General features: G+C 34.3%; 1 protein-coding gene across 1 annotated transcript in view; it reads left to right on the top strand.

Moving 5' to 3' along the window:
• The window catches only part of LOC129235279 (cytoplasmic dynein 2 heavy chain 1-like), a 288,399-nt gene that overhangs the window by 141,768 nt on the left and 133,879 nt on the right, over positions 1–12,752 (top strand). Inside the window, 5 exon segments of the mRNA XM_054868999.1 lie at positions 3,098–3,315; positions 5,467–5,643; positions 5,730–5,824; positions 8,877–9,083; positions 11,553–11,682. Coding sequence (XP_054724974.1) covers positions 3,098–3,315; positions 5,467–5,643; positions 5,730–5,824; positions 8,877–9,083; positions 11,553–11,682 — 827 coding nt within the window.

Below are 12,752 nucleotides of genomic sequence, written 5' to 3'. Positions count from 1 at the left end.
TTAGAACTTTTGGACGTTTGGCTTAGAACTCCCTAAGAAAAAATTAAATTCCTAGTGCAATGTCGCATCAAAAAGAGCCCAGGTGCCTCCACCTGGTGGAAACTGGGCGTCAAAAAAACTACTGTGTCATATGCATCAGCGCCTTAATGGTGACACATAAAAAACTGATGCATTGTACGATTGTAGGGAAGCGCACTGGGTCTGGTTATGGCCCAGACGCCTCTTCAGGTGGGTCTCTTGTACAGCCCAATTGGAAAAAAAAAGAAGAAAAAAGATGATTTTAACCAACATTTTAGTTCTTAAAGAAATATTTAGAGCAGATGTTAAAGTTACGGCCTGTAGTAGCTCTAATCCACGCATCGCAACAAAGGCACAGCGACTGATAAAAGTTTTTCAAAAGTCTCATTATTGCAACAGAGAGTGTTTTGTGATTACGACGCATGTATTACAGCAACCGGCCACAATGTTCATCAATAACTTTAACACTTTCTTAAGATCTAAAATGTTGTGTAAAATTGTCTTTGTGTAATAAATTTGTGACCTGTTTTGCATCCCTCAGTTTCTGGCTTTGCGTGCATGTACCGCGTCAGCGTTGTGTTTGTGACCATATGTTTCTTATGATTCTTGTTTCTTCTACTCCCTTCTTACATCTTTTAAGAATTTACCCAAGAGTTTAATCTTACCCTGTGTACGTGTATATCATATGCTTGTGTGTAAGTGTCTACTCGAGTTACGAGTACGTACGCATATATACGTGTCTACCAGAGAAAATAAGTGTTCGCATATATACGAGTATAAGCGGGTATATACGTGTATAGTCGAACGTATGCCTTTATAGAGAAAAAATACTTGCAGATACCCATATACTATGCGTTTATTGGTGCATTTATGTGAATGCGTATGTATACGTGCCTACACGAGTATATGCGCATGCATACGCATATACTCGTATATTTAACCGTGTTTACTGTAAAAACAATACATATTAAGTAAAATCAATATTTCATTTGTGTCTGCCTCATATTTAAAGATTACGTGACGTTAGAAGGACAATATTCGTTAAGCCTAATATTATGACCACTTTACCCCATCTTACTTAAATTGTTCTGAAAAATTAACCAAAATGTATTCAGTTAACTGCTAATGAGTAAGAGTTCTTGAGACATGTAGGAAGCTTCCTGTGCAGTCAATCTGTTCATAATTCTACCAAACAAAATTTTCCAAGAAAGTTAAAAGAGGTGTTCAGATTTTGAAATTTTTCATATTCACACAAAGTATTTTATTTTACCAAATAAAATTTTGCCAGATGTGAAATTTTGTATTCAAAATGTAGTTTCTACCTGCCCTATCCTAAAATAAAATTTTCACGTTCATTCGAACATTTATTTCCAAGCTATAGCCATTTATCTGACGAATGACCACTTTACCCCATTGACCACTTTCCCCCACCAGACCCTAACTTTTTAAAATTTTAGATATTTTTTTCTGGTGCTTTTAAAATCAAACTCTGCTTACCAGCATCGTTGTGAATCTTCAAACATGGAATTCATTGGTGTGGATAAGATTTTTCATCACCTAAATTCTTGCTATCTTTATCAATATCGCAAAATAAATGGTAATGGCACAATCCATTTCACAAGAATTAATTTATTTTACTGCTTGAAATGCAATGTAAAAAAAATATATCGAAAAATTTAGTGGCTTTTCACAATTCAAAAGAGCATTGTATGAACAGGAGAGTTTTTTAAGAGGATTATTGATGAAAATGGGAGTATGTGTTATAATAAAAAAAATTCATAGTTTAATCCAGTCAATATAATAAAAGTTGTCTTCCAAAGAAGAAAACAAAAAATACTTTGTCTTTCATATAAAACCGTACGTGTAAAAAAAGCACTCATACTTGTTTTTGTGCGGTTGATAGGTACCGCATAAAAAATTGCACAAAAAAAAAAAAAAAAAAAAAATTCAAAACTTTACGAGTAGCTACAAAAATAATTTTCCAACAAAAATTTATTGTGCTAAATCGCACAATAAAAGCATCGAACAAAAAAAAAAAAAAAAAGCACAAAAACAGATTTGAGTGTACACAACTCAGTTTTACACAAAACAAAATATTTGTTAAAATGTTTTCGATTGTTTTCATTAATTTCTTTGCTGGTTATGGTTTAAAGCAGAGGTCTCCAACCTTTTTTACTGAAGGGCCACATTGTAAATTTTTGGAGGCGAGGTGGGACAACAATCCTACAATATTTCAGATGGTTTAGTTAGCGCAGAGTTTTTTAATATTCAAGTTTCAAAAACACAATTTTAAGCTATATATGTTTACACGTTCGGGAAGGGTATGGTGGCTCTCTCCGGAAATCATTTGATATTAAAATCCTAAAAACACTATTTTAAGCTATTTTTGGTCAAATGCATGGGACACTGACGGTTAAGAGGCTCTCCTGTAGAAATGTTTTGAAATTGAAGTCTCTAAAATGCAATTTCAAACTATTGAATGTACCCCACTACAGTTGCAGCCTTGAGATGAAAAATGCTTTCTTAAAATTAAAAAAAAAAAAGTTTTTATTGGATACAAGAGAGGGGATGCGTTAAGGGAAAGGGGAGCTAGGGCTCTCTCCCCTGGAAATGTTTTGGAGTTGAAATCGTAAAAACGAAATCGTAGGCCATCTTTGAGAATATTAAAGGAAGATATGGGGTTCTGAACTTTCTACTGGGAATTGCTATCTTTGATGATGTTAGGAGGAGGAGCGTTTGGCGGCCTTCCTCCGGCTATTTTTCAAACTTGAAGTTTTAAAAGCGGAATTGTAAACTATCTTTCGTGATCGTAGGATCACAGAGGGTTTGGGGTCTCTTTTCTGTCTCGCAATATTTCGATATTGAAATTCCGAAAGGTGTTTCAGACGTCGATCAATGTGCACGTGTAAATCAGGTTCCGTAGTAAATGGTAAGTAAAACAAATTAACCGCCCTTTCATTGAGAAATTGCTAGATTCGCCCTTGCTTTCTTATTTAAAATTTATCTCAAAGTTGTGGGATAAAATCAGTCTGGAAAATCCGTCTACTAAAATGTATATTTATGCAGTGACTATTTGCAGGCGTTGAGGTGGATGCGGCATTCGAGAGTGAACTAGTGGTTCGCTCCCTTCGAACTAACACACTGTCTAAGCTGACCTATGGAGATTGCCGCCGGTTTGATGCTCTTATACGAGACCTTTTTCCCGGAACCGCCTTTAAAAGCGTAAGTTATGGAAAATTGGAGGACGCCCTACTCGAAGCTTGCGCCAAGATGAAGCTAGTTCTTTCCGAGAATCAGGTAAATATCTTTTATCAGACACTCCATGTATTCTGATAGCTGTAATCGGGCTGCTAGAAAAAAGCTTTTTAACATTTTGTTTCTGTGTGAATTTCCCAAATAAAATATTTAAATCAGTGTTTCAGGGGTAGTCTTCTTGCTATTATTACCTTTTACCTTCGTTCCATTCTACTACTTCTTACATTTTATGAAAGTGCATAATCATGAAAACCTACAAAGTAAAAAGCTAGGGAAAACTTGAACTTTCTGATTCTAAGAATGGAGTTTATAAGAAGTTATGATGATTGAAGTTTCACGTGTTTGGTTAGGTTCATGGACACATGATACATCAATAATAGGTTCAAGTACTTTGATATGAGGATATGAAGTGATTACATATTCAGGTTTTGGGTGAATTTGAGCTATCAACATTTGGGTTTTGTTTAAAAGGGCTCATTATCTCATTTTTCATTTAAAAAGACACATATCCAAAAGTAAAATGAAGATATCGCCTTGATTTTTTGAAAATTAAATTTTCTTACTCTTCGACATAATCTGTTATGCCTTTGTACTAAATTATGTACCCAGAAAATATGATGAAACTATTTTGCTGCTTTTGTTTACATTTTTGGAAAATGGATTGTTCCTTTTTGATAAATTATTCCTCTGTTGTGAACACTAGTGGTCAACAAACGAGTTTGTTCAGTAGATTTTTCGATCAAAATAAGTTACTAAGAATGCTGAATAGGTACTCATGTAGTGCATCCATGAAAGTTACTTGTCTATGCTGAAATGAGTTTTCGAGATATTTGAAGAAATGTGTGTTAGATTCAATACTAACAATAGAGAAATGTTGGAATTAGACGTTTTTTTCGCGTCTGTTTTTCAGTGGAAACCAAATAATTAAGATTGTACATTAAAGCTGACTTACAGCAGATGACAAAAATGCTAATAAATGAAAAATGAAAAATTTGCAGTTACTGCCGTTTACTTGCCCACGGCAGTATTTTCCTCTGTAATTCATTCTTTGAAGTAGGGGTGCCCACAAGGAGGGATTATGGCGCAAGTTGCGCTATCAAAAAAATTTTTTTTTTTTTTGGGGGGGGGGGATTTTTGAAATTGCTATTTATTTATTTATTATTAATTTAAATTAGTATTTATTTTATTTTATTTTATTCTGTTTATTTTTTATTTCATTTATTTAGTTTGTGTGTGTGTCATTGGCGTAGCACACAAATCTTCCAATAAAATAATAATAATTATTAAAAATAATTAAATACATAGATAAATAAAACATATTTAAAAGAATAAATAAATAAAAATATTAAAAAGAAAAATAAATAAATTTTTTAAAAATAAATAATTAAAATAAAAAAAGAGCCAAAAACAAAACGGGGGGTGGAGCAGAGTTGAGGAAAATTGGGGGGGGGGGGGAGGGATTTGAGCCATTGAACTTGAAGGGGGGAGGGGCATCCCTGCTTTGAACAGAAGTTGAAGGATTAATGTGTACTTGTTGGCTCAGTAGTTTGAGCGGGACTCTTATCGCAATGGTATTTAAAATTAAAAATTTCGTAAATGTTTTGCATTTGGTAATTTTTTTTGAAAAGTTCTAAAAGTTTTGTGTTTTTTATACTTATAATAGTAATTTTACATTTTTTGGCACCTTAACATTCTTTTACACCTTTAAAACTATCGTTTGGCGCAGTATAGTCTATTAAGGCTCTTTTTTCACAAAAACCAATAAAACCAACATATCGCAATGGACTTTTGGAGTGCAGTCCCAACAATGATTTTGCTTACGTCAATCTTTGTACAACGTTTTTCGATGATAAATCTTTGTTATCGTAGGAAGCTCTGAAATGTAATGACAGGAAAGGAAAAACTTGATCCTTTATACGTGAAACAAAAGTTACTTTGCTTTATATAGCTTGTATATCAAGAATACGTTTAAATATAAGTTTAAATTTAAAAACAAATATTTCAGAGAATTCCACATTTATTTATTCATTATTATATTATTTTTTAGTTATTGGCTGCGGATCATAGTTACTCTATACCAGTTGCTAGTTTAAAAACTAAAAATATTCGTACGATTTATCTAGTATGAAGAAATTAGAATTACCTTACTGCATATAGAAAAATATTTTAACCAAATTTATTTTATTCATGAAGCTCAAGAAAGTACTGGAATTGCATGAACAGCTACAGCAGCGGATGGGTGTGGTACTGGTAGGACCCAGTGGGTCAGGAAAATCCACTTTGCGCAAGATACTAGAGAAAGCTCTTCTGATTTTGGGCCAGCAAGTCAAGTGCTACATCGTGAATCCGAAATCTATGCCGAAACCGCAAGTAAGTGCTTTTCATGAAAACATTGATTGTTCAATTTTTCACCACCGTTTTTAAAAGTGAAGTAAATGTAAGTTTTCGTTCCACAGCTTCTTGGTTATATTGATCTTGATACCCGGGAATGGCATGATGGAGTGCTCACTTTCAGCTCACGACAAGTGATAAAAGAACAAGATGGTAAGATGTCATACTTCGAATATCGTATTACCAAGCATATCATACTTACGAAGCTAGAATGTGCTTGGAACGCGAAAAGAATCAACTTGAAAAGCCTGTTAAGAATAAAAAAGGGGGCCAAATTCCTGATCTTAATTTATCTAGTACTAGTGGTACCCGCATGGCTTTGCCCGTAGTTGAAAATTAAAAGGTCATTCGGTTCGCCTGTATATTTACAAATTATGGATGACGAATTTCTCGCCAATTGGCTATGCTCATTCGCTCTCCCATTCCACGTCATGATAACTTCGTAACTTACTCGTCCATTTTTTGATAATTTTGCTCCGGAAAATGTTCTTAAAATTGGAACAGAAAAAGAACAAAAAGGAATTTTCGAAAAATCGCTTCGAGGTGCACACCCCATGCTAAAAACTAACTTTGTGCCGAATTTCATGAAAATCGGCCGAACGGTGTAGGCGCTATGCGCGTCACAGAGATCCAGACATCCTACAGATATCCAGACAGAGAGACTTTGAGCTTTATTATTAGTAAAGACATTAGAAATACCTTACTGCATACAGAAAAATATTTTAACCAAATTTATTTTGTTCTCAAACCTTATAATTTATAAATCATTTTTTTTTTCTGTGGATTTAGGGAAGACACATGCTTCAGCATGTTCAACCTTAGCATCTAAAGCTATAGACTATTCAAAAGAAGGGCAACAAAAATGTCCTCCACTCTCGTTAGATAAATTTTAAAATTTCAGATATATCGTTGTCCCAGAGCAACAGTAAAATAATCCCATAATTAACACTAAGGTATCTTACTGTTGCTCTGAGAGCAACGATATTCTTTTTCCCTTATTCAGTTTCAGAGTAGAGACAAACTTATCAATCTTCCTTTCAACGGCGACCTATCACAATAATAAGAAAAGTTAATCAGATGAATTTGGTGATTATTGTACTTACGGTACGTAATTCTTGAGCTATTTTCCAGAATTCTCTGGTATGGCTTATAATCTTTTCAGGGCGATTAGTTCTGAAACAGCTTCTTCAGCTTTGTCTTTTAATTATTAGTATCTAGGTTGTCCTGCTACATAATCTTGTTTAGGTAGTATTTTTCTTGATGAACTTCTGTGAAATCGTCACGTTTTCATGCTGAGCAGATTTATATTTTTTCCGTTTCTCTTCACATTAGTCTGAAACAAGGGCAAGACCCCAGAGTCCTTAACTTTAAACTGTACCACCAATCTTTAGTATGTTCAAAATGTAAAAAACGTTTATGACTGTCTGCCTTCACTCCCCTTGGAGAAAATTCTGACTGCGCTTGAATGAACTTAAAGATGACTTGAATGCAACTTTACTATTGAAGATGTCTGTTTTGGTAACTGATGAGCAGGTGGAATAGATAAACGTTTTTTTTCTTCCATGTCTCGGCCACCCATTATCTCTCAACTTCTTTTAGCACTGCTTTCTTTGAAGTAGTACAGATGACTAAAATTTGGAATAGATAAAACATTAATCAGAGTGTCTTGTACTAACAGCATTTATCTGCTAAAACTCGCGTCAATTCTACCACTTTTCGTCAGAAAATTGAGTTTATGTAGAAGTAAAAATAGCTCCGTAGCATGATGGTGAAACATTGTTACTACTATTTAGGTTTTCATTTGTGCGTTTATGGTTTTCGTCACTTTAATGAATTATTTATATCTTGCGCTTTCTGCTTCAACTCTGATAAATACTGTGGGAAAAAGGTTATAGGCTTATGAGTTAGAAAATTTTGTATGGATTGATCGGTCTGTCCTGTCCGCTTAAAATATTTCTGAAACAACTACGTATTCGTATCAAACAAAATTCTTTTGTTCAGAAGATCACCAACAGGGCTCTTTGTCTTCGCTCCCTTAGTCCCATGCGTTATTTTTTTTTGTTTTAGTCGCCTTTTTATTTTTCACCATTTTAAACAGTTCAAAAATTTTCAATTTCCGATTTAAAGAAAATTTACATCGTTCATAAATCCTGATAAAGATTCGGATTGACTTTGCCCACGTTATTAGAAAGATTTTTTCAACGTTGAACATGTATCCTAAAGGATGTTTTGTGTTTTTTTGAACACTAGCTTCTACGGTGGAATTTTAGTTCATTTTTTAATGCTAATAAAGGTCTAGTGTTAATGAAATTCATCATTCAATTTCAGTGGTTTTAAATCATTGTGAAACTTAATAAAGGTGGTAGTGAAGCTTCTATAGCTATAGTTGAGGCAAACCTAACCTGGCAGCGTCGTAATGCTGTGACTAAGACCTGCGTAGCCTTCACAAAACTGCCAGTTTAGGTTTGTCTCACCTATAGACGGCTTAGAGTTACTCCTTATAAAATTCACATTTACTGTCCGACCACGGATTGTATGGAAAGGCAAACGTCCGGTTTACAGGCGGAAATGGACTTATCTATTGATTTTTAGGGATATCAGCCTTTGCAGATGTATGTTAGCCTCTAAATTAAGCAGAGTCTCATTCAAATGAGCGGAACCCGGACATCAAATTTTTACTTTTCCCCCTTATTCAGATAAGACTCGTCTTAATTGGACGTTTGCCAATTCCATGCAATACGTGGTTGGACAATAAGCAATTAAAACAATTTAACGCTATCAGGTTTGATTTGATCTTAACAATTTGTTTGTTTGAATCATTCACCCGTTCATAACAGTTCAAATGAACAGGGTTTCTCTAAGTTTTTTACGTAGCTTTTTTAATATGAATACGAATTCATAAACTAACAAACTTTAATTTTCTTCACAATAGTTGGCATCTAAAAATTATTGTATAGGTTTCTAAGAAAAGTTTTAATTTTAATCGCCGAAATTTACTCCTTTCCCACGATACTATGATTTTTCCGTTTCATTTCTTTCATCAGAAATGATTTCTAATTTCATAGAATCATGTCTTTCTTGGAATAAAAAAGCCATAAATCATGTTTTAGAAGTATTTTTACTAAAATGTGATAAGTTCCTTAATATTTCATATAACATTTATTTATCTGTTTTGTTTTTGTACTTAACCTCATTCAATCTTGAATACAGAGGTTACTGTCGTGGATAGTGTGCGACGGTGACATCGACCCCGAGTGGATTGAATCCCTCAATTCTGTTCTGGATGACAATCGTCTGCTGACTATGCCATCAGGCGAGAGGATTCGCTTTGGTTCTCAAGTTAATTTCATCTTTGAAACACACGATCTCAGCTGTGCCTCGCCGGCCACCATTTCTAGAATGGGCATCATTTTCCTCAGGTAAGATAATGCTATCTTAGAATGGATAAGTTTACCGTTTTAGATAGAAAAAGATAAACACAAAAAGACTACCCTGTGTTGCTTTTTATTTCGGTTTGAAAAACTAGCTTTTGTAACGAATAAACACCTTTGTGCTGAAAATTAAAATAATCAATTATCCAACGTTTTGAAGCACAAAAATGTGCTTCAAAACGTTGGATAATTGATTATTTTAACTTGCTTTTGTTCTACAGAGGATAAATTTACCTGCTGCGTGCAATCAAAAGGGAACAAAACTTTCTATTGGAAATTGGTTTTAAACAATTAGTTTCTTCTCTACTATTAACGATAAGTTTATCTTTTTGAATATCAAAAGGTAACAAAATTTTCTATTGCCAATATATTTAAGTTACTAGCTTCTCATGTACTACAAAGAATATGTTTACTTTTTGGATATCAAAGATAACAAAACCTTATATTGCCAATGGGCAAACAATGTGTAGAAAATTAATAGCTAGGATGTTGTATTTTTTTAAATGATATTTAAAACTATTATTTCTAATATGAAATTATAGGAGTATCTATGAAACTTTTTAGAGAGAAATGTGTATACTAGTACTTATTTCATAAGACGTAGATTGGGTTCAGTTCTTGGTTAGTTTGAACTTATTTGAACTACACTGCACAAAACAATTAGGGGAGCAAGAAAAAAAAGGGAAGAAAACCGCTCGAGACAGCCACGTATTGGCATACAATGGGAAGTACACGCATAACAATACGCAATACAGAAAAAGACGTAAAAAAATTTGGAATTAAGATTTAATTCCTTAAAAATATGGAAAAAAACATGAAAAGATGATTTGGGGCAACAATTTGGTTACTTGTAAACGATAAAAAAAAAGCTACTGTTTAGACATGATGCATGAGTTTTAATAGGGCGTGTGGTCTTCTTGAACAGCTAAGACTGCTGCACACCTGTTTGCCATGGATGCGAAGAAGTTATCGATCTGACTTTAGGGAAAACTATTCCACTTCTCAAGAAGTGTAATCTCCAAGTCTCGAACAGTAACAGGCGGCCTTTGTTCGGGCGGCAATGCGTCTTTCGAGCATGTCCTAAAACATGCTCGATTGGATTCAGGTCAAGAGAGCATGCTGGCCATTCCATATGCTGTATTGTTTCAGCTTTCAAGCATGTTAGCATGTTCACCACCAGACGAGCTCTATATGGTCGGGCGTAATCATCCTGGAAAACCAAAAAATCTCCAATGTCTCCAGCGTAAGGGATGGCATGACGTCTCAGTATATAGTCTGCATACCTTCGGCCCATCAAAATGCCATTCCGAATGATATGCAGGTCTTCACGTCCGCCTATGCTGATTTCACCACATACCATCCAACCAGCTCGTCGGTTTTGTGACCTTTCACAAACGAATGCGTTGTTATTTCAAGTGCCCCTGTCCCTCCATAGCAGAACACGTCGGGTGTCACACTCCAGACTGAATCGGGACTCATCTGTAAACAGCATTTGGCTCCAGTCATGTTGCTCCTAATCTCAATGTTCAGCAGCCCAGCTTCTTCGGGCAGCACGGTGGCGTGGGGTCAACGGAATGCAGACCGTTGGCCTACGTGCATAGATCCCTCTCTTATGAAGCCGATTACGTACTGTTTGGCTATACACCCTTCGTCCTCTAGCCAAGCGCAGCTGTCTTTGCAGCTGCGTAGCATTTTGTGTTTTGTTTCGACGAGCTGTTAACCGTATATACCGGTCGTCCGCGACACTACGTTGTGTTTGCTCGGATTCCAGTCTGCCTATTACACGCCATGCCATGGATTCTGGTAAATCACGTTGTTGAGACATTCTCAAGTAACCTTGTCTCAAAAACAAATACTGCGCAATGGGATTTCACGGTTTACAGCAATAAAACAGACGTTTTTGCAACATCCCGATTTCTGCCCTTATATCCTTTTTTTGTTTTTGACGTCATGAACTTTGATTTACATATAAAGTTTTCTTGCTCCGCTTCCTGGTAAGCTTTAAATTATGGATGATTCATTTTATGTTACTTATTGGTATACATCTTTGCATAATTTTGTGAAAAAACATGTGCTCCCCAAATTGTTTTGAGCAGTGTACTTTTATGGTATTGTTTTTTTTTTTTTTTTTTTTTTTTTTTTTTTTTTTGCATCATTTGAAAAAAAAAAAAAAAAAAATACAATATTCATAATGTGACCTGTATAGAAGTTTACGTTTGAAAAAATGTATCATAATAAATTGAAAAATTATCTGCAAGGCATTTCACATCGATGAACTGCAAAAACTATTTTTAATCTATGTCATTATTTGTTAGTTACGTTAAATATTTTGATTTTTATTCTGTCCTTTGTAACTGGTCCTTTTTTTTTCACACCTTGTTTCACCTTCTTCCTTCTTCAAAAAAAAAAAAAAAAAAAAAACTATATGACATTTACCCGCTTTTTCTTGGTTTTTAGTAATGAGGATGTGAACGTGCGATCCTTAGTTACTGCTTGGTTACAGCTAGCGGAAGAGGACAGCCGCCTTATTTTACAAACATTCATTGACGATTTCTTCTACAGGGCTCTTGATTGGACTCTCAAGCAGGTTTGATTTTTTCTTCCAGAACCATGGAAAGTGCTTGTATTTTGTATGTTAATTGTTAAAATATTTTTTCTTTTAAAAGAAATGCTTGGCATTGATTTTCGTTTTCATTCACGTGAAAAATAATCTGGGGAAAATATTTTTATGTGAAAAAATTCAAACATATACTTAAGCATTCATTTTCAAACTAATTTGCCCTCTATGGGGTTGTTTCCATCAGTCAAAAGTACTACTTTTAGTCACTAAAGTTGATGGAATGAGAAAAAAGAAACATATAGCGAGAAAAATCTTTTATTTTCAAAACGTTTAATTTTTAATTAGTTTTTTAAACTGTCCAATTTTTCAAACAAGGTGTGGTCTTTATGCCGTCACAAGTGATGAACTTTGGCCGTACTCCACTGTCGCGCTGAATGCTGACGCTGACTGTCTACCGCGTTTCCTGGTTATGATTATTCAGAAGTGAATTAAATATTGCGCTCTACGTTTGCTATCAATCATATCAATGGTAGTACCCGTGAATAAAGATGTGAATTAAATATTACGCTCTGTGCTAATGGCATCAGTGAATGGCATTTCATCACTTGTGATGTCATGTGCATAAGCGTAAAAAATAAAATTGAATCTGCGCCGCGATTAAAATAATTTTTAAAAAATGTTAAATTTTGCCAAATTATTTTTAAAATGGTCAGTTTTTAGCATGCTCTTTCAGAAAAAAATTCTTTTAAAATTTCGAAAACGACCACATTATACGGTTGTTTGTTTCAAATGGATGAATTAAAACCTAACTTCAAAAAATAACTTGTGTACATTAATTTTAATTTTTTATTTACCAAGTTATGAATAATTTGTAATGTTGATTTATCTTTGAAATGAACTTTGTGATGGGATGAATTGTTTTGGCCAGTTTTTGGATGTTTGATATCTAAATGAGTTTTAGAAATTTCATCCCAATCATTAAGGGTGTCGAGGTAAATACGTTGCTTAATATCTTTTATATTTACTTTTACATTAAATTTGACGTAAAATGTGGTGTTGAAGATTGTGTTCGTTAGCTTGAATCATTTTGTTGCTGA

This window comes from Uloborus diversus, chromosome 2 (genome assembly GCF_026930045.1).
Source record: "Uloborus diversus isolate 005 chromosome 2, Udiv.v.3.1, whole genome shotgun sequence".
Taxonomy (NCBI): Eukaryota; Metazoa; Arthropoda; class Arachnida; order Araneae; family Uloboridae; genus Uloborus; species Uloborus diversus.
Note: the sequence above shows the minus strand (reverse complement) of the source record. Positions and strands in the feature narration are given on the sequence as shown.